Genomic DNA, 23387 nt, shown 5'->3' on the forward strand with positions numbered 1-23387 from the left:
GCTCTCTATTTTCTTGCCCACACCTCTTGTGATTCAGATCACCCAACTCTAATTCATATTTACTGGGCCCTGTTCTTGTCACCACTAGACTATGGTTGTCAGGGTTATGGTTCAACAGCTTCTTCAGCTTTGAAATTACTGGACCCAGTCCATCATTGTAAAGTAAGACTGGCTGCAGGTCATTTTCCAGACTAGTCCCATAGAAATTCCCTTGCAGAATCTGGCATCTTACCTCATTAATTCTGATGGTGCCAACTCCTGCTCATTTAGACGATCACCATGTAACATACCCCCATGAAGGGTACAGGGTGCACCCATCTGCAGGTGGTCGCTCATGTCGGCACCAATGATGTGTGTCGCTATGGATCGGAGGAAATCCTCTCTGGCTTCCGGCGGCTATCTGATTTGGTGAAGACTGCCAGTCTCGCTAGCGGGATGAAAGCAGAGCTCACCATCTGCAGCATCGTCGACAGGACTGACTGCAGACCTTTGGTACAGAGCCGAGTGGAGGGTCTGAATCAGAGGCTGAGACGGTTCTGCGACCGTGTGGGCTGCAGATTCCTCGATTTGCGCCATAGGGTGGTGGGGTTTCGGGTTCCGCTGGATAGGTCAGGAGTCCACTACACGCAACAAGCGGCTACACGGGTAGCAGGGGTTGTGTGGCGTGGGCTGGGCGGTTTTTTAGGTTAGATGGCCTTGGGCAAGTACAGAAAGGGCAACAGCCTCAACGGGTGCGGGGCAAAGTCAGGACATGCGGGGACCAAGCAGCAATCGGTATTGTAATTGTCAACTGTCGAAGCTGCGTTGGTAAAGTACCGGAACTTCAAGCGCTCATAGAAAGCACCGAAGCTGAAATCGTTATAGGTACAGAAAGCTGGCTTAAGCCAGAGATAAATTCTGCCGAAATTTTTACAAAGGTACAGACGGTGTTTAGAAAGGATAGATTGCATGCAACCGGTGGTGGAGTGTTCATCGCTGTTAGTAGTAGTTTATCCTGTAGTGAAGTAGAAGTGGATAGTTCCTGTGAATTATTATGGGTGGAGGTTACACTAAACAACCGAACTAGGTTAATAATTGGCTCCTTTTACCGACCTCCCGACTCAGCAGCATTAGTGGCAGAACAACTGAGAGAAAATTTGGAATACATTTCACATAAATTTTCTCAGCATGTTATAGTCTTAGGTGGAGATTTCAATTTACCAGATATAGACTGGGACACTCAGATGTTTAGGACGGGTGGTAGGGACAGAGCATCGAGTGACATTATACTGAGTGCACTATCCGAAAATTACCTCGAGCAATTAAACAGAGAACCGACTCGTGGAGATAACATATTGGACCTACTGATAACAAACAGACCCGAACTTTTCGAATCTGTATGTACAGAACAGGGAATCAGTGATCATAAGGCCGTTGCAGCATCCCTGAATATGGAAGTTAATAGGAATATAAAAAAAAGGGAGGAAGGTTTATCTGTTTAGCAAGAGTAATAGAAGGCAGATTTCGGACTACCTAACAGATCAAAACGAAAATTTCTGTTCCGACACTGACAATGTTGAGTGTTTATGGAAAAAGTTCAAGGCAATCGTAAAATGCGTTTTAGACAGGTACGTGCCGAGTAAAACTGTGAGGGACGGGAAAAACCCACCGTGGTACAACAACAAAGTTAGGAAACTACTGCGAAAGCAAAGAGAGCTCCACTCCAAGTTTAAACGCAGCCAAAACCTCTCAGACAAACAGAAGCTAAACGATGTCAAAGTTAGCGTAAGGAGGGCTATGCGTGAAGCGTTCATTGAATTCGAAAGTAAAATTCTATGTACCGACTTGACAGAAAATCCTAGGAAGTTCTGGTCTTACGTTAAATCAGTAAGTGGCTCGAAACAGCATATCCAGACACTACGGGATGATGATGGCATTGAAACAGAGGATGACACGTGTAAAGCTGAAATACTAAACACCTTTTTCCAAAGCTGTTTCACAGAGGAAGACCGCACTGCAGTTCCTTCTCTAAATCCTCGCACAAACGAAAAAATGGCTGACATCGAAATAAGTGTCCAAGGAATAGAAAAGCAACTGGAAACACTCAATAGAGGAAAGTCCACTGGACCTGACGGGATACCAATTCGATTCTACACAGAGTACGCGAAAGAACTTGCCCCCCTTCTAACAGCCGTGTACCGCAAGTCTCTAGAGGAACGGAGGGTTCCAAATGATTGGAAAAGAGCACAGATAGTCCCAGTCTTCAAGAAGGGTCGTCGAACAGATGCGCGAAACTATAGACCTATATCTCTTACGTCGATCTCTTGTAGAATTTTAGAACATGTTTTTTGCTCGCGTATCATGTCATTTCTGGAAACCCAGAATCTACTATGTAGGAATCAACATGGATTCCAGAAACAGCGATCGTGTGAGACCCAACTCGCCTTATTTGTTCATTAGACCCAGAAAATATTAGATACAGGCTCCCAGGTAGATGCTATTTTTCTTGACTTCCGGAAGGCGTTCGATACAGTTCCGCACTGTCGCCTGATAAACAAAGTAAGAGCCTACGGAATATCAGACCAGCTGTGTGGCTGGATTGAAGAGTTTTTAGCAAACAGAACACAGCATGTTGTTATCAATGGAGAGACGTCTACAGACGTTAAAGTAACCTCTGGCGTGCCACAGGGGAGTGTTATGGGACCATTGCTTTTCACAATATATATAAATGACTTAGTAGATAGTGTCGGAAGTTCCATGCGGCTTTTCGCGGATGATGCTGTAGTATACAGAGAAGTTGCTGCATTAGAAAATTGTAGCGAAATACAGGAAGATCTGCAGCGGATAGGCACTTGGTGCAGGGAGTGGCAATTGACCCTTAACATAGACAAATGTAATGTATTGCGAATACATAGAAAGAAGGATCCTTTATTGTATGATTATATGTGCGGAACAAACACTGGTAGCAGTTACTTCTGTAAAATATCTGGGAGTATGCGTACGGAACGATTTGAAGTGGAATGATCATATAAAATTAATTGCTGGTAAGGCGGGTACAAGGTTGAGATTCATTGGGAGAGTGCTTAGAAAATGTAGTCCATCAACAAAGGAGGTGGCTTACAAAACACTCGTTCGACCTATACTTGAGTATTGCTCATCAGTGTGGGATCCGTACCAGGTCGGGTTGACGGAGGAGATAGAGAAGATCCAAAGAAGAGCGGCGCGTTTCGTCACTGGGTTATTTGGTAACCGTGATAGCGTTACGGAGATGTTTAATAAACTCAAGTGGCAGACTCTGCAAGAGAGGCGCTCTGCATCGCGGTGTAGCTTGCTCGCCAGGTTTCGAGAGGGTGCGTTTCTGGATGAGGTATCGAATATATTGCTTCCCCCTACTTATACTTCCCGAGGAGATCACGAATGTAAAATTAGAGAGATTAGAGCGCGCACGGAGGCTTTCAGACAGTCGTTCTTCCCGCGAACCATACGCGACTGGAACAGGAAAGGGAGGTAATGACAGTGGCACGTAAAGTGCCCTCCGCCACACACCGTTGGGTGGCTTGCGGAGTATCAATGTAGATGTAGATGTAGATATCAGTTCTTTTTGCAAACAGGAGGCATCGGTCCCCTGTCATCTACCCTCAGATTGGATTAGTCATTGGTATCTGTGTTGAGGTCCACTGCTGGAACCTGTGTGTAACCTCCTTACAATTTTCTCCTCGTGTTTCAGCACCCCCCCCCCCCCCCCCACCACCACCACCACCACCACCTACCTCCCCTCCAGGAACTAAGACTGATCTATTATTTCAAGGGCTTAAAGTTTCAGCCACCCTTAAGCATTTGCTCCTCTTAGTTGTTCAAGAATATTAGGGGGCTACTGCCATTTACACTGAAAGCTGTAAAACATTAATAGGATGGGATATGCTTTTACATCTGCTGCTGGCCAGAACAACATTTGTTGCTGGAAACATGTAGTGTTTCTACAGCAGTATTGACAGCTGTGCACAGGCCCTACATTTTATTAAACAGGCAACCCTCAACCATATTTTAATTTGTAGTGACTCAGTGACTAGTCTCCTAGCTATCGATCAGTGTTACTGCTACCCTCGACCATATTTTAATTTGTAGTGACTCAGTGACTAGTCTCCTAGCTATTGATCAGGGTTACTGTTGTCATCGTGTGATATATGCCGTTCGTGAGCTTCTCTGTGATCTGTCTTACTACATGCTCAGCTGTCTTTCCCTGGGTTCCAAGTCTTGTGGTTATCCCAGAGAATGAACTGGCTGTCTGTCTGGCTAGGGAACAAGTTACTTGCTCAATGTTCATTGTGTTGATGCCAGATGCAGCTTTGCTGATGCAAATAAGATCTCTCCTCACTCGAAGATGAAATACCGTCTTGTGGACTACTGCCCTTTCTAATAAACTCTGCACTATCAAGGAGACTGCTGCTGCTTGGTGCTCCTCTCCTTTTTCCTCCTGGAAGACATCAACCATTCTGTTGCCCCCTTACTGGTAGCACCAGATTAATCCTTAGGTTTCTATTATGTAATGAGCCACCCCCACATTGTGGTTGCAGAGCCACACTGACAGTAGCTCACATCCTGGTGAAATTCCCCCTCTTTCTGGCTCTCCATACTAAGCAAGCATTGTCTTCTAGATTCTTGGCCTCTAATATTGATGGTTGGCTTACGGACAGTTTAACAGGTTCCTCATTTTCTCCAAGAATATGATTCTTATTTCAGATACAATGTTTCAGACTACTTTTTGGAGCAGGGACAAGGTGGGTGGAGTTCGGGCGCCTCCCATTGCATGCGTAGGCTGGGGGACTCTTGATTCCACTTCCTCCGCCAGCTGCCTCGATCATCCCTCTTTTACTGTGTTCTAATTGCTTTTGCATGCAGTTAGCTCTTTTTTTGTAGTGGATGATGTTCCCATATTTATCATTTGAACTGGAACAGTTTGGAACAGTTGTGGGAGGGTCACACCCCACTGCATGTTAAGCCCCAGAGCCACACCCCACCCACCTACTGACCTGATTATTTCTTGTCGTACTTTACTACTGTAGATCCAACTGCTGTCCATTACGATTTGAGTCTTCTCACTTTCACTCTTAAGAATTTTCCGGCTAGAAGAGATTCTGTACTCCATAACTGTCTTAGCTCTTAACCATGTTGGCGGGAGGGGGGGGGGGGGGGTGGAGATGCAAGTGGTGAAGTTTCTCTCGCCATAGGTAAGCTGGCACTGTTATGACGGTGCTTTCAGTGCCTTGATTTTACTACTCCTACATACTTCCACAATTCAATCAAATTTGTGTGTAATGTCATAACACCAGATGACCTTTTGCTTAGCTAAGGAACCAATGACCTCGCTGTTTATTCCCTTAAGCCCCAAACCAACTGACCCAGATGTACTGTCTTCACTCCATATTCGATCATTTCATTGGATCCTAAACAGTCTCTTGTAATGGCATATTTGAAAGTAATTTCTTTCTTCTCTGTTTACATTTTTTTGCATTCAAAACATAGCTTTCCATGAAACCTTCTATCGGAAGCTCTTTGCCCTTTGCGACACTTGCTGCTTTCCTACACCTTTCTTCTATATGTTTGAGTTCCAAACAATTGTTCACTCCTCAAAGAGCCAAGTTAAGGAATAGCCATTCAATATGTACACCTGTGACGCACATCCTTACCATAGATTCATGTTTGTTGATGTGCATATTGTAGCCATCAACTAGTGTAGGTTTCATTTCATCAGCCAAATGACTCAGTGTCTTTTCAGTTTCATCTTGTGTACCTTTCCATTCACTAATGAGTTACAGAGCTGTATTTGGTGTAAACTCAACTTACAGTGATATTATTTTCAGAATACAAAAACCTATTATAAGAATTACTAGGGTTGTTTTTTAAGTAAGGGCCATTCGCGCATATAGTCCCGTAGTTCGCGTGGATGCCGCAACAAGCCACCGCGCCACTTGCTGGCATCCTTCCCGTTCACACTGATGCAAGTTGCAGCTCTGTGACTGACATGTACGCATCGCTGTGCTACTTTATAATGTTTACGATTATTGAATCGCCTGCTGCGTGTGAGATACGGTCAGTGAAACGTTTTTTGACCACGAGAAACCTATCAGCTGCAGAAATTCATCGTCAGTTAACAGAAGTTTATGGCTTGAATGCAATGAGTGAAGGTAAAGTGCGTCAATGGGTTAGAGAGTTTAAAAATGGCCGTCAAAACGTCCATGATGAAGAACACTCAGGCCGGCCCTCTGTGATCACTGATGATTTGGTGGCTGCAGTCGAAACAAAGATTCGTGAGGACAGAAGATTCACAATTTCCACTCTTTCTTTGGAATTTCCACAAGTTTCAAGATCGGTTTTGTAGAAAATTGTGTCTGAAAACCTAAACTTTAAGAAACTGCGTTCTCGGTGGTTACCCAGACTCCTCACAGAGGACCACAAAGGGAAGAGATTTGTCACTTCATTGGACTTTTTGATGCGTTACAAGGAAGAAGGGGATGACATGTTGAGTCAAATTGTCACTGGAGATGAAACATGGGTATCCCATATCACTCCCGAAAGCAAGCGACAATCGATGGAATGGCGACACACAACCTCACCCGTCAAGGTCAAAGCCAAACAGACGCTGCCAAAGCGCAAGATTATGGCAGCTGTGTTCTGGCACCGGCGCAGTGTTTTGCTAGTGGACTTTATGCCACGAGGAACGACAATCAACTCAGATGCCTACTGTGCAACCCTAAAGAAGCTCCGCAGAGCAATTCAAAACAAAAGGCGCGGCATGCTGACAAAAGGAGTTTTGCTCCTGTACGATAACGCTAGGCCTCACACCTCTCAAAAGACTCTGGATTTGATTGATTCTTTTGGCTGGGAAGTTTTGGACCATGCACAATACAGCCCCGATGTTGCTCCTAGCGATTTTCACCTTTTCCGGTACCTGAAACACCATCTTGGCGGGCAGCGCTTCAATGACGACGATGAAGTGAAAGCGGCCGTGAACTCTTAGCTGTCGGAGCAGGCGGCCGAATTCTTTGAAGAGGAAATTAAAAACTTAGTTGTACGGTATGAAAAGTGCTTAAATAAACAAGGCAACTATGTAGAAAAATAGGTAAGAGTGTGTAGAATCAGAAAATAAAAGTTTTTTTACAAAAGTATTTGTATCTTTTTTTTAAAAATGAAAACGGCCCTTACTTAAAAAACAACCCTCGTATAGCTGGTTGTGTCTCATTCTGGCCTGTATGATCAGCTTTGCCATTTTAATCATCTCACTGAGAGAGGAAATTATCATCTTATTTAATGTAATATGATTGCACATAGCCTTATGAAGCAGTCATATTGTGTTGTATATTGTGTATTGACGACCCTTTTTAATTTCAGCCAAGCACAGATAACTCCACATACTAGACTGTACATTGAAATTCGGCATAACCAATGGCCTATTGTTTATAGGAAAGAATACAATGTCCATTTTCTTGGTGTAGAAAAACTTCATCCATTTGATGCTAATAAATGGGGTAATATATTCCAGGTATTATACTGTCTGTGTATTAGCTTTGAAACATGGTGTTAAATGTAACTATTGAAGAGTACAACTCGTCAGTGCTTTATCAGAATTTGATGTTATATTTTTATCTGTGTAGTACCTGAAAGATGAGCTGCACCTATCAGAGGATAAGGTGCTACAACCAAATGAAGCTTCACAAGAGGACCTCTTGGTAGTACATACTGCACGGTATCTTCAGAGTTTGAAGGTACATAATTTGAATTTTAAATCTCATTCTTCACCACTTACATTGGATTTTAGTTTCATTGGATACATGTCTATGTTTCATGTGGAATGCTTTATAACAGTGTAACAGTCTTTTTTTTCTCTGTTATATGTTGATATTTTTTGCTGACTACTTACAGCACTGTGTTTATGGAGTGTGTACATGTTTGAGATGTTGTCAGATGTGTGAATGAAATGCAAATTCTGAACTTTATCATGTGCCTCTGAAAAGAGTTAAACATTAGTTTAGCTGCCAAGGTCCACATCAAAATAGTTTATAAATGCTTTATAGTTGTGTAAGTTTTATGATTTTGGACCTGAACGTGATGTTTTAAAGTTGAATGAGATAACGTGATGAAAGTATTAACAGTAGCTGTTTAGAGAACAGCCGCCATAGCAACAACCAATGAGGAAAGGTACTTAGTCACACTTACTGTTGTGTTCACTGTTGTCATGTCACTCTATTAACCTCAGCTGTAGGTTGCTCCAGTCACTTGCTGACCAAATACTACACACATCACCATGTTTTCATTTTCTCTTTCTGAAAGCTCATTAGTTTTCTTACCAGTATCAATATAACCATGAACTGATATGTGATTTGTAAGAAGTTACCATATGGTATGCTCCGTGGATGCCCCACGATATTCTTCCATACTGTTGCAGAACCCTGGAAGTAAGTGGCAGGAATCTGCATGCTTGCATCAAAACTCTTAATAATTCAGTTGATTCCTCTCAGCATTATAATCTATTCTTTTCACTTATTATTTCTGCAATACCTCTTGTCACAGATTCTTATGAGTATCATAATGATTTTCTGTTTCTCAGAAAATTTTATTTCCAAGGAATTCTTTCCTGCTCATATCCACTTGTGACCTAGTTACTTTTCTCATATTTTTCATTTTATTACTATTTTTTTGTGTTTTCCTTCTTATTGCTAAGAAATCAAATGTGAGTTACGGAATTAAATTCTGTAAACTTTCTACTGTTTATTCCAGCTCTGAATCTGTGTGTGACTAGACTAAGTACAACTAATTCCTCTGGTTTGATTGCTTTGCTTTTTTCCATGTCAGATTCCTTGTCGTGAGAGATCTTGGTGTGTTATGTATATTTTGACATAAAATGTCAGCATATTTAATTTGAAATAATCACTGTATCTCTATGTAAAAATGACTAATGAAGAGTTTTAGTGGCACATATCGTAATACAAATATTAGTAGGTCTGAATGATTCATTTGACTAACATTACAGCTTAATTTCCCATAAAAATAAAAAAAAGTGAATGTCTCAAAGAGCTTTTAGAAGTTAGTATTATTAATTGCTCATTTTTCATATCATGGAATGTAACCTTTTATCTTTCATGTTTACAGTTCAGTTTTAATGTAGCAGCAGTAGCTGAGATTCCACTGCTAGCTTTGGTACCCAACTTTTTTGTCCAGTCACATTACTTGCGACCTATGAGGTATGATAAATAAAGTCTTAGTTTATCATATTTTCAGATTTTTGTAGTGAAAGTATTGGATACTCTTGACACATTTGTTGTTAGTATTTTGTTTATTGTAAACTAGCGTATTTCTTATTATATATGAGAAACAGGGAGAGTTGTACATTTCCTAAGGCTTGCTCAGTTTTTGGTTGTGATCAACAACAAAGAAATGGATACTGTATTTACTCGAATCTAAGCCGCACTCAAATCTAAGCCGCACATGAAAAATGAGACTCTAAATCAAGGAAAAAAAATTTTCCCAAATCTAAGCCGCACCTGAAATTTGAGACTCGAAATTCAAGGGGAGAGAAAAGTTTTAGGCCGCATCTCCAAATCGAAACAAAGTTGGTCCATTGTAATACGAGACACAATTTAGGTCGAATGAATGACTCTACAGTAGTTTGGTTCGAGTCGTAAGCTTAGCAGTGAAGCTTTACCAGGTAGCCATTGCTATGCGTCAGGCGCTCTGTCCATATTTATACGGGTACCCTTCCTTTTTCACATGCTTCTCTGGTTTGAATTGATTGCTTATTTTTCTTTGATCTGATAAGTTCCGTTTTCTTTGTTATTGGTGTTTACGTCACTCTAAGCTGAAAAATTATTAATGAACTGTGTCATGCATTGTTTGTCGCATTCTGATAGTGCATGTTTGCGGCCTGTCGCCGCTCGCGGCATGGCTTGCTTTTGTGCGCGCTACCGCCGCCCTTTTTTTTTTTTAAAAAAAGAGAGAGAGAGAGAGAGGAATCGTCTCATTAGCGAAACAATGGCAAGAGACTGCCATTTGTTGTTACTTACACCGCAGCTTTCTTTGATAATGATCAACAAGAACCAAATAATAGACTGCGTATGATAGAAGATGTTCTGAACGAGAGTTTAGCGAAAATTTTTCTCCGTTTGAATATCTTTGCAGGCACCTCTTTAGTACATTACATTCTGCACAGAAATTAGTCATCTTAGATTTAAAAATCTAGTCAATTGCTGTGCTTCATTTCTGACTGTATCACTATTAGGCATAAGAAAAATACGAATATAAACATGACATGTTTGCGTTTGCTGTTGTCTCACTCTAGTTTCGTAGTTTATTAGGCAGACAGGATTTAAATGAGATAGCAGCAAACACGAAACAATACATGGCAAAATGTTTATATTCGTATTATTCTTACGGTGAAGAGAATACTGCATTTGATTCACAATTCATAAAAGTTCCTATTAGCAACCATCTCTTCCCACAGGTAGGAAAAAATTCAGAACGTAGAGTTGGCCATATTGACGATTAGAGTTGGCCATATTGACAAACATCCCAAACAGTCTTGCCAGTCGGATTTTTGTAGTACATTAAAATGCTGCTTCATTCAAAGATGAACGATACGCAATTTGCATTTACTTCGTTGGATAATGTATGAAAATGCAGTGGTCGAAACTCTGGGCGGAGAAAAAAGCTCGTCTTCCACCTTTTTTAATTTATATACTGACGCAAAGGATTTGGTGCCAGTATTTAGCTTTGTGCCTACAAAGCATGCCTGTGTAGCGCTACATACATTCGACGGTAGAAGTTAGTTGTGGCGGCACCCACCAACATTTTTTAGAACTTCCGCTTGCTTTGCATTCGATTCTAAGCCGCAGGCGGTTTTTTGGATTACAAAAACCGGAAAAAGTGCGACTTAGATTCGAGTAAATACGGTACTCAGGGTGGAGTATAGGTCAAGTTCTGGCTAAGAGACAACATAAGACATACATTTTATTTAATATCAATAAAACTTTTTAATATTTGTTTACATTTTATTATGTTATCAGTATAAGACTTTTGACCCACTCTTGTAGGGAAAACAGATAACCTGTATTTGTATACCTATTAATTTCCATCTCTTACACTCTACATAAACTTGAGTGATATAGGCACGAAACACGCATACTGCTGTTTGATATGAAAATTATGTAGCCTTATTACAGTTGTATTTTCTGCTTGTTTTCAATATTTATGGCAGAAATAGCAAGCCATTTCAAAATTAACAGATTGAATGAAAGAAAGTCTGTGATCCATAAAGCAGTCATTATATATACTCATCTGTTCAACTTGGGATTACATTGGATGTGGAATTGTAAAAACTTCAATTTTTTTTATTACTACACTGAGAAATTAATCTTTTATATTGTATGCCAGAAGATAAACAATACAACCAATAGTTTTGGTCCTCTTGCTGTTCCATTTAAGGCTAATGCATGGAAACAAAGACTAGCTGTAAGCCTCTCTGCATTTCTATGATTTTACCACTGGGCACCGAGCGAGGGAAAAATCCAGGAATTTTTTTTTTCCTTGTCCTCATATACACTCTGAGTGTGTTCGGGAGATTGCTGCAGCATTTAAATGCTGCAGAAGGGCACTCCAACAGTGAAAGCACCATCCATCGGAAGATGCTCTTCTTGCCTTCGAATGTGTCAGAAGCTGCAGCCATATAAAAGCACAAAAGCAGCAGCACTGGGAAAGCTTCCTATCCACCATCAAAACTTGTACCTCTCTCACAGGCGAGGACAAAATTATGGTGTATTTGTGATCAACAACAATAATAATAATAATAATAATAATATCAATAAAACAATTGATATTCTTTGCTGACCATATGGTGAAGCTCTGAGAAGAAGTGCCTGACAACAGCCCACCCCCTTCCATCCTTGACTTCTGTCTCCACAGAAAGTGAGCGGAATGTCACCCTGTACTTCAGTGTATGTTTGGAATCCTACAACACAACTTTTTCTGAGTGGGTACTCCTCAGCATACTTACAATGTGCCAAAATAGATCAAATACAGGGTGCTTATAATTAAAGTTCCAGTTTCAAAATACTGTAGAGAGAGAGAGAGAGAGAGACCTATTGCTCAGAATGACAATGAATTTGAACAGCTTATTATTAACACAGGGGGAAGCATCATGGAAAAAAACAAAAGTTAATGAACATTTGATCAACAGATGACCCTGTAAACAACAGAGTATGCAAGCCAACAGATACGCAGTGCATGGCTGTTCCTTAGTTTGCATCTGAGATGCCCAACATGACAGTCTCCTTGAAGGATCACACACTGCTGGTAAAGCTCTTTTACAAGAATGGTGACTGTGCACCAGAAGTCGTGCAGAAGTTCAGGACACTCAAAGGTATAAAAAAAGGTATTGGTCTCATTTTTGCTAAGGGCCTGGACAAAATGATAACAAAATTCGAAAAGACAAGTTCTTTTGAAGTTTAACGTGGGGGATTGTGGGGTGGGGAGTGGGAAAGCAGTTGGTCCAACATCTGTTGAAGATGTGGCCACAGCATTGCAGGAGGAGTCAAGCAATGACATGAGAACATGCTGCGCATGGGAAATTACCCAGACGTTGGACGTGCCTGCGAGCTTGTACATAAAATCCTACAAAACACCCTGCATTGCTATCTGCACAATTACCCATCTTCAGGAGTTGCTCCATGTTGACCTGCCAGCAAGACAAACATTCACTCTGCAATTTTGTGCTCGCATGAAAATGGACAGCGAATGGCTATTGAACATTCTGTGAACAGACAAAGCCCGTTTCCATCTCCGAGGTCATGTCTATAGGCAGAACTGAAGAATATGGGCAATGGAAAATGTACATGCACATCCACTGTTACAACTTCATTCTGTAAAGGTGACTGTGTGGTACAACTTGACAGCACTGCTAATCATAGGGCCATATTTTTTCAAAGAGGTGAGTCCTGGGGGTTGTGTTACTCGTACTGTCGCTGGTAAATGCTATGAGAATGTTTTGCCCACTAACAATGTTACAAATCTTCAATGACGTGAATGTGAGAGTAGGATCATTTTAATGCAAAATGGCACTCCTCTGCTAAATGTAGATCCAGTGAAGTGGCTGCTACAGATATATTTTCGAAGTGCTAGAATTATCAACCATCATTTCCCTTCAACCATCTAGATTACCTGATATTAATCTGTGTGACTTCTGGCTGTATCGTTATCTGAAAGATGTTGTGTTCAGTGCTCCAGTTATGAATGCAGCTGAATTGAAAGTATGCAGGGCACAAAAGTTTCTGAACATGAGCACTGAGACACTCCGATCTGTTGTGGAACATACACTGTTCCTCGGTTTCTTCTTGTGGCAGAAAATGGTGGAGAGCGTACTGAAAATGTCTTATGTCAATCTCACAGCACTTAGAATTCAATCGCTGTTGATCCATTGTGGATATGGGACAGTGCCTGGAGCCTGAAGATGGCATTGATGAGGTGCCGAAACTGGTTGTCTAAATAAAAGTCTCAGCTTAAGAGTGCCGGGAATTTATACTATTCCTTGCGAATGCGGCAAGAATTACGTGGGCCAGTCTGTAAGAACCGTTGCCGACCGCTGCATCGAGCACCAACGCCACCTGAAATACAGGTATTTGGAAAAATCAGCGGTGGCTGAACATAGCCTGCTTAACAAGCATAAGATTTTATTTGAAGAAACCAGAGTAATAGCCCACGCATCGAATTACTGGGACTCTGTGATCCGGGAAGCAGTCGAAATTAGACTTAGCGATAACAACTTTAACAGAGACAACGGCTATGCACTTAGCAACACTTGGTAGAGTGTACTGGATAAAGAAAAGTCGCAGAGAAAAACTTCTCGCACTTTACCTCCTGATTCAAGGGATGGTGCTGCAAGCAACGCGGGATAGTAACTACATCTATGGAAGTAGAGGGCACCACTTCACTACGCGCCATATCGCTGCTGCTATGACGTATTCCAGCCAATCAGAATCCGTCCTTTGCATATAACAGTGGGAACTTCGCTAGTTCACGACAGTCAGTTTTAGCCCTGACGACGACCATGGAGGTAGTGGTCGAAAGCTTGGAGTTTTATCCTGAATTGACGCGGCATGTACACCGAGAGATTTTTACTCAAGAAATACGTTGCGAAAGACTTCGTAGCCATACCAGCTATTCTGGATTGCCCAGGTGATAACACTCTCTCTGCAATATATCCTACATTACCGTAACCCTCCTGGCCTCATTCTTCATTACTCATTTTCCGTCACCCACATATCCCCTCGCCTGTTCCCACTCCAAAAACTACACTGCCTGCTGTTCCACAAGTGCATCCACAGTCTTTTTACTTCTAGCCTTCTCTCCCCTCCCCCCCCCCCCCCCCCTCCTCCTCTGTGCCGCTCCGTGTAACCTCACAATCTAGCTGTCCTACCCTCTCTCCACCTCGTCCCTGTATGCTCACGCAAACAGCACTTCACCCTCCTCCACCCATACCCTGCTATCCCCCCCCCCCTCCCCCGAAAACACCACCTTACCACTACCATCCATGCTGCTTCTTCCATCATGCACAGTTTCTCTCAGACTGGTCTCTGCAGCTAGAAACAGTGGTCATGTGTATGTGAATGCGTGTGCTTTTGTTGTCTGTTTCAGAAGAATGCCTTCTGACTGAAAGCTTATGCGTTTAATAGTCTTTTTGTTGTTCCTACGTGCAATTTAACATCTCTACTATGTGGTAAGTAGTAATCCATCCTTTTCATAATATTGTCATTTTTCCATCCTGGATTTTGCATTGTTTGACATACAGAAAACAGTATGTTTAAAAGAAATAATCAAATTTCTTGCCTAATCTTTAAACTTTTAGTGACAAGTATAAATTATGTATATGTCAGTTTTAGTGACAAGTATATGATTATTTTTTTAATAATGCATTATTTGTTACAGGTATCAGGTGGGTGGGAGTATCCTGGCTGGAAAATTAGCACTGGAACGTGGATGGGCCATAAACATAGGTGGTGGTTTTCATCACTGCTGTGGACAGAAAGGTGGTGGGTTTTGTCCATATGCTGACATTACTCTTCTCATACGTTTCTTATTTCGGCATGGGCGAGCCAGAACAGCTATGATTGTTGACCTGGATGCACACCAGGTATATTGTATTGTACAGTATATTGGCTTCTGCGATGCTCTTTTATCACTTATTTTCTCCTTCTTTCTTCTTCTTTCTTCTTCTTTTCAGTCTAGCTTCCTTTACTATTTTTATTTAATTTGCAAAAGTCAGGGATATGAAGAGATCAGAGATACACTTGATACAATGATTGATTTTCTGTCTCTTCTTAGTAGAGGTTGATTGGAGTACATGGACAACAAAAGGCATGGTCAGATCTACAAACAAGGGGGCATAAAAATTGAAGCTACCACAAAAATCAAGCAATAAACAGAAAGTGACAGGCATAAAAGTCCAAAGTCATATTAATATCGGTAAATAGAAAATGTTCATTAGATGCAGAGGAGGATGTAGGACAGGGCTAGAAAGACTGAAGTAGAGAGGTGGTGGACATTTGTGTGGTGTGTTGATGCCCATCACACTCCACGAACAGCTTTTGATTTGAGAGATACCCCACTCACTTGCCACCAAACATACCCATGTCCTAAAAGGTTTTCTGTCAAAGCAGTTACATCATGCAAGAAATTTGTTGCAGTCACTGAGTAACAGTCTATGTGGACATGGTTGCAATCAGTTTTCTACTTGAATAGTTCTTCTTTTCTGTTTCGGTATTACATTTATTAATAAATGTCGGCTACCTCAGCGGGCCATGTGAATAAAAAAAGGGAACATTCTCCGAAGAATTTTCTCAAAGCAAAGGAACATACTCTAAGAAAGTTCTCAATTTCATATGAATAAAAAATTCAAAGTGTATTCTATGATGAGGAAGTTCTTTCTTGTGTCATCTGTTGCGTCTGGCATAGAACATATGTGTAATCTTACATTTCATTCACCTCACTCAAACAGGTAAACTATTCATTGTATAAATATGGAACTGGCATCAGTGAGTGCTGCAAGACACATTTCGATTTTTCTTTTATGTGCAGCAACAAATTATTAAGGCAATTATGGACAGTGTACAGAAATGCATTTTCTGACAATGTTATTGAATTTTTGACATGCAGGTATCTTTTTTTGTAATTGAAGTTAGGTGAACACATTATGCAAACAAAATTTTAAGAATACATCACATTTTCATGTACTCCAAATTTGAACAATGGTCTGCTAAATAACACAAAAACATTTTCATTTTAACATCATTTAAAAGGTTGCCTACTTCTTTCATGATTTTTGGGAGGAAAGTTCACAAGCCAAGTAATGTTTTTATTGTTAAACCTCTATAAACTTCTACAGTTTCTCTCTTCAGTATGTCTTTGGGGTAGGTATGTCCTTTTTTGCATGTACCATAAGTTCTGAAACTTAGCCTCAATAGAACTTACTCATCTCTGAATATGCTACAGAGCTTCCTTTAAAAAATGAGAAATGTTCTCTGCTTGTGAGAAATTTATCTAAGAAACTTATCTAGTTTGAATATGAAATCAAAAAAATGTTCTTTGGGTTTAGCAACTTCCTCCACCCTTTCACTCAAGCTAAGAAAATTCTCAAGTGAAGTATATTGTCTGACTCACTTTGTTCATGCAAACCTGAGAATGTTCAAAATTCCAGTTATAAAGTACATTCTCCATTTTATTCATAGGACCCAAAGTTCCTCCATTCATCTCTGTTTCACCTCTTCCATTATATCCTCTGTATTTGTTGTCCTTTTTCTTCTCTTGGCTGTGTATTCTCTACCAGTTACTGTGAGATATTTGGTCTTACTTGGCATTCCATTTATTCTCAAAGTATTCGGCCCAACTCTAATTGTGTTTGTTCTCCCTTAATTATTCTACTTTCTCTGTTCTGGCTTGCTGTCAGTCCTTATTATTTTTTCCTTTTTTATGCTTTCAAACTATACAGTTTTTGTTGTATATTGTTGTTTTAGATTTTGCGTCTCACAAAGTAGTGCTCTCATTCATCCCTGTATGTGCATGTATTTCATTCTTGTTATTTTTCCCGACTTATGTAGATAGTTTACATTCTTTGTCAAATCATTCTTTGGCATTTATACTTAAGAATAATAGTGATCATTCTTCTCAGTACAATATAAACAGCTTGTTGAATCATGCTATATAACCTTACATATTGAGTATTGGTTCTTCTGATTGTGTGTTAAGAATGGTCTTTCATCCCCTTTGGTGGCCTGAATAGCCATTAGATCTATGTTTCTGTATGTGCCCGTTCATCATTTGCCTTTCCTGTTATTGTTTCCTTAGTCTTTTATACAACCCCAGAGGATATGAAACAACTTATTGTGGCAGCCTGCGGCGACATTACACCAGATGTACTGTGGCGTGTACGATATTCATTACGCCAGAGATTGCAATTGTGTGCAGCAAATGATGGCCACCACATTGAACATCTATTGGCCTGACATGTCGGGACACACTCTATTCCACTCCGTAATTGAAAATGGAAACCATGTGTGTACGTGTACCTCATCCCTCATGGTAATGTACATGTGCGTCAGTGAAAAAGACCAATAAAAAGGTGTTAGCATGTGGACGTAATGTGCTGTTCCAGTCTCTTCTGTACCTAAGGTCCATCACCGTTCCCTTTGGATCCCTACGTAATTCGGTGCTCTCCGATACACACGATCGAACAGCGGAAGAGTGGAACTCAAGCATCAACTTTAGGTTACAATATCTCCGGATGTAATTAACATTTTACAATGCAACAAACGGCACTGATTACGTATTTGTTTATATGTTCAGATGTGCTAACAAAACTAACGGGGTTCCATTTAAAAAAACGTAGGTTTGTGTTAAAAACATACTTCCGTGCATTTGTTTATGGTTTGTATTAACAAATTACACTAGCCCCTCTCCTCACGTTTGGTCTGTGGAATCGATTCGTCAGTATTTGATGTGGTTTACGAAATATATCCTGCGGTAATGTTAGGTGACTCACCCTGTATACACACAATTCATTTTTTTCAATTTTCATTTTACTTACTTTGCTCAACTTTTTCATTCTTTTTTTTCCCATTTAAGACCTCCATTGTTTTCCATCTCTCTTATCCTGCTTCTTACTTTTATTTACTTTTCTGTCTCTTTATCTTCTCTTGTCTCTATGTGCTCCCTGAAGGATTTACAACTGTTGACAGCCAATTCTTGGAGCCTGCTTGATATTCATTTCACACATGCACCTTGACCAGTACCTTTGCCTCTCCCAGTGGAATCTCTTCCCTTGATACATCAAGAATTTGAGAGGATTGGAAGTTTAATCCCTGATCTGCTACCCTGATATAAATTGTTCACAGTTTTCCTAAATGACTTTAGGATCATCCCTTCTCCATCATTGCTCAATCAAAGCTTGTTCTTCATTTTAATGACCTCGATGTCAGTATAATGTTAAACCTCAGCATTTCTCCCTTCCTGCTTCCTTGACTCTGGGTAGAAATTTGATTTATGGGTATTGTTCAGTGTTTGTTTGGTTTTTTGTTTTGTTTTGTTTATTTACGATGTACTCCACTACCACTTTTTGTTATACTGTGTGTGTGTGTGTGTGTGTGTGTGTGTGTTGTCGACTGTGATCGTTTGTGTTCCATGATGCTGACAACGATGATGATGGAAAGGATAGGGTGAAAACTGGTGCCAGCACATAGCTTACTACTAATGAATAGCACCAGCAGGGCCACCTAGCTTAACTTCCTCATCCAATTCACCATCAGCAGTGTCACGTGCCCTAACTTTGTGAGACACTGCTGCAGAGAGGTTTCGTATTTAAACCAGGACATTGGCGTAAAGACTGGTGGTCAGGGTTCTTATGCCACCACCTCTCCTCCCCTTGCCAGGAAAATAGTAGAGGTGAAAATTTTTCCACCACCAAGATTCAAACCAGATTACCCCCAGGTAGAGCACCACCACACAAGCATGCTTTAGCAGAGATTGTTCAGTGTGGAACTTATCCTTAATGCTATTCAAAGTTGGCTTTTCCTTTGCACATTTTCGTCGTTTAATAATGTACCCAGTTTCTGATGGCAGGTTCTAGGATCAAACGTTAAGAAAGCAAATCGGACAACCACAAAATTTGCATCTTTGTCATCTCTAAGCTAAGAAAGAATTTAATAATTTTTAATGATAATCACTGTATTATGAATGCATAAACTACCAGAGGTGTAATGTAGGAAGGTGACAAATGCCAACCAGAATGGATTTAGAAGTCACAGAGCATGCGAAAGCCAACATTTGATTTTTCACATGATGTCATTTTTAAAGCAATAGATGAATGGCACCAGGTATATGCAATATTTATTGGCTTCTGAAAAGTACTTAGTACCTCACTGGCACTTATTAGCGAAAGTGTGATCATAAGGGCTACCAAGGGAAATTTTTGACTGAATTGAGGATTTAAGGAGCAGCAGGTTATTTTGGATTGAATGACATCAACAGCACTAAAGAGGAGATAAGAAAAATGTCTACAGCCTAGGGAATATCACTATTGCCCATTTCATGCAAGGTCCTCCTTGAAAGTAACCAATACTGAACTGACTGTTATCTTGATATGAAGATTGAAAAGTCCTATGTTAGGTTCGCTAAAGTAAAGCGGAAGTTTCAAATTTCGCATTTAAAAAATCATTCACACAGGAGGATTGTACAAACATTCTGTCGTTTCACTGTCATAGACACTCCCACTTGAAGGACATACTAATAGACATCCCTGGCGTAGAGAAGCAACTGAAAGATGGAGTCCCGATTCATTTTTACAGAGAGTAGTCTATGGCATGGCATCATACATGGGTTGCATTTACCATAAATCTCCCACCCATCACAAAGTCCCAAATGACTGGAAAGAAGCACAGGTGACTCGTTATATAAAAGGATAAAAGAAAGGACTTCCCCCCATCAACCATGCACCTTGCCGTTGGTGGGGAGGCTTGCGTGCCTCAATGATGCAGATAGCCGTACTGTAAGTGCAACCACAATGGAGGGGTATCTATTGAGAGGCCAGACAAACGTGTGGTTCCTGAAGAGGGGCAGCAGCCATTTCAGTAGTCGCAGGGGCAACACACTGTATGATTGACTGATCTGGCCCTGTAACACTAACCAAAACGGCCTTGCTGTTTTGGTACTGCGAACGGCTGAAAGCAAGGGGAAACTACAGCCGTAATTTTTTCCGAGGGCATGCAGCTTCACTGTATGATTAAATGATGATGGCGTCCTCTTGGGTAAAATATTCCGGAGGTAAAATAGTCCCCCATTCGGATCTCCAGGCGGGGACTACTCAACAGGACATCGTTATCAGGAGAAAGAAAACTGGCAATATACGGATCCCTTAATTGGGAAGGTAGGTTAGAAAATTTAAAAAGGGAAATGGATAGGTTAAAGTTAGATATAGTGGGAATTAGAGAAGTTCGGTGGCAGGAGGAACAAGACTTTTGGTCAGGTGAATACAGGGTTATAAATACAAAATCAAATAGGGGTAATGCAGGAGTACGTTTAATAATGAATAAAAAAATAGGAGTGCGGGTAGCTGCTACAAACAGCATAGTGAACACATTATTGTGGCCGAGATAGACATGAAGCCCATTCCTACTACAGTAGTACAAGTTTATATACCAACTGGCTCTGCAGATGATGAAGAAGTTGATGAAATGTATGATGAGATAAAAGAAATTATTCAGGTAGTGAAGGGAGATGAAAATTTAATAGTCATGGGTGACTGGAACTCGATAGTAGGAAAAGGAAGAGAAGGAAACGTAGTAGGTGAATATGGACTGGGGCTAAGAAGTGAAAGAGGAAGCCGCATGGTAGAATTTTGCACCGAGCATAACTTAACCGTAGCTAACACTTGGTTCAAGAATCATGAAAAAGGTTGTATACATGGAAGAACCCTGGAGATACTAAAAGGTTTCAGATAGATTATATAATGGTAAGACAGAGATTTAGGAACCAGATTTTAAATTGTAAGACATTTCCAGGGGCAGATGTGGACTCTGACCACAATCTATTGGTTACAAACTGTAGATTAAAACTGAAGAAACTGCAAAGAGGTGGGAATTTAAGGAGATGGGACCTCGATAAACTTACTAAGCCAATTGTTGTACAGAGTTTCAGGAGAGCAAAAGGAAACAATTGACAGGAATGGGGGAAAGAAATACTGTAGAAGAAGAATGGGTAGCTTTGAGGAATGAAATAGTGAAGGCAGCAGAGGATCAAGTAGGTAAAAAGACAAGGGCTAATCTTAGAAGAACGATTAAGGAAAGGCAAACCTACGTTTCTAGCATTTGTAGACTTAGAGAAAGCTTTTGACAATGTTGACTGGAATACTCTCTTTCAAATTCTGAAGGTGGCAGGGGTAAAATACAGGGAGCGAAAGGCTATTTACAATTTGTACAGAAACCAGATGGCAGATATAAGAGTTAAGGGGCATGAAAGGGAAGCAGTGGTTGGGAAGGGTGTGAGACAGGGTTGTAGCCTCTCCCCGATGCTATTCAATCTGTATATTGAGCATGCAGTAAAGGAAACGAAAGAAAAGTTAGGTATTAAAATCCATGGAGAAGAAATAAAAACTTTAAGGTTCGCCGATGACATTGTAATTCTGTCAGACACAGCAAGGGACTTGGAAGAGCAGTTGAATGGAATGGACAGTGTCTTGAAAGGAGGGTATAAGATGAACATCAACAAAAGCAAAACGAGGATAATGGAATGTAATCGAAATAAGTCGGGTGTTGCTGCGGGAATTAGATTAGGAAATGAGACACTTAAAGTAGTAAAGGAGTTTTGCTATTTGGGGAGCAAAATAACTGATGATGGTCAAAGCAGAGAGGATATAAAATGTAGACTGGCAATGGCAAGGAAATCGTTTCTGAAGAAGAGAAATTTGTTAACATCGAGTATTGATTTGAGTGTCAGGAAGTCGTTTCTGAAAGTATTTGTATGGAGTGTAACCATGTATGGAAGTGAAACGTGGACATAAATAGTTTGGGCAAGAAGAGAATAGAAGCTTTCGAAATGTGGTGCTACAGAAGAATGCTGAAAATTAGATGGGTAGATCACATAACTAATGAGGAGGTATTGAATAGAATTGGGGAGAAGAGGAGCTTGTGGCACAACTTGACTAGAAGAAGGGATCGGTTGGTAGGACATGTGCTGAGGCATCAAGGGATCACGAATTTAGTACTGGAGGGCAGCGTGGAGGGTAAAAATCATAGAGGGAGACCAAGAGATGAATTCACTAAGCAGATTCAGAAGGATGTAGGCTGTAGTAGGTACTGGGAGATGAAGAGGCTTGCACAGGATAGAGTAGCATGGAGAGCTGCATCAAACCAGTCTCAGGACTGAAGACCACAACAACAACAACAACAACAACAACAACAACAAAAGAAAGGACCCACAAAATTGCTGACAGACAGTGGTAGTAGAAGTCTTCTGTTTCCTGATGACGTGTTGTACAGGAAAGTGTCATCATTGAGTGACTGTAGGAAGATACAAATTGACCTAGACAAAATATCTAGTTGGTGTGGTGTATGGCAGTTTGCTCCAAATGTAGAAAAGTGTAAGATAATGCAAGCTAGTAATGGTTCAAATGCAGCATAAGTAATTTGCTGCTTGAGACAAGCATGTCAATTAAATGTGGAGGCATAATGTTGCAAAGCGATAAAAAATGGAATGAGCACGTAAGGTCTGTAATAGGTAAGGTGAGTGGTTGACTTAATTGAAGGCATTCTAGGAAAATGTAGCTCATCTCTTAAGTGAGACCATGCATAGGACACTAATGTGTTCCATTCTTGAATACTGCTTGAGTGCTTGGATTCTTGTCCAGATCAGATTAAAGGAAGACATCAAAGCAACTCAAGGGCAGGTTGCTAGATTTATTACCAATAGGTTCAGTCAGCATGCGAGTATTTCAAAGGTGCTTTGTGAACTCGAATGGGAAAATCTGGAGGAAAGGCAACACACTTTTTGCAAAACATTATTCAGAAAATAGAGAATGGGATTGTAAGCTGAGTGCAGAACAGTTTTATTGCCTCCACATACATTTTATGTAAGGACCAGGTAGATAAGAGTAATTAGTGCTCGTATGAGGTGTGTAGACAGTAGTTTTTCGCTCACTCTGTTTGTGGGTAAAACAGGAAAGGAAATGACTAGTTGTGGTACATGGTATCCTCTGCCATCCTCATATAGTGGCTTGAGGAGTATGTATGTAGATGTAGATAGATTTTTTTTGTGACCCTTGCAGTTCATATTGTATAGTAGTGAACTGTTAGACAATAGTAACCTCAAACTTTTCACAG

At 40.6% G+C, this 23387-nt stretch overlaps 1 protein-coding gene across 1 annotated transcript in view; it reads left to right on the plus strand.

The window, feature by feature from the left end:
* The window catches only part of LOC126412699 (histone deacetylase 11), an 83153-nt gene that overhangs the window by 16458 nt on the left and 43308 nt on the right, over positions 1 to 23387 (plus strand). Inside the window, exons 2-5 of the mRNA XM_050082416.1 lie at positions 7369 to 7519; positions 7632 to 7742; positions 9127 to 9218; positions 14950 to 15154. Of these exons, the coding sequence (XP_049938373.1) occupies positions 7369 to 7519; positions 7632 to 7742; positions 9127 to 9218; positions 14950 to 15154 (559 nt within the window). The remainder of the gene's footprint in view (positions 1 to 7368; positions 7520 to 7631; positions 7743 to 9126; positions 9219 to 14949; positions 15155 to 23387) is intronic.

The sequence above is a fragment of the Schistocerca serialis genome, chromosome 7 (assembly GCF_023864345.2).
Source record: "Schistocerca serialis cubense isolate TAMUIC-IGC-003099 chromosome 7, iqSchSeri2.2, whole genome shotgun sequence".
NCBI classification, from domain to species: Eukaryota; Metazoa; Arthropoda; class Insecta; order Orthoptera; family Acrididae; genus Schistocerca; species Schistocerca serialis.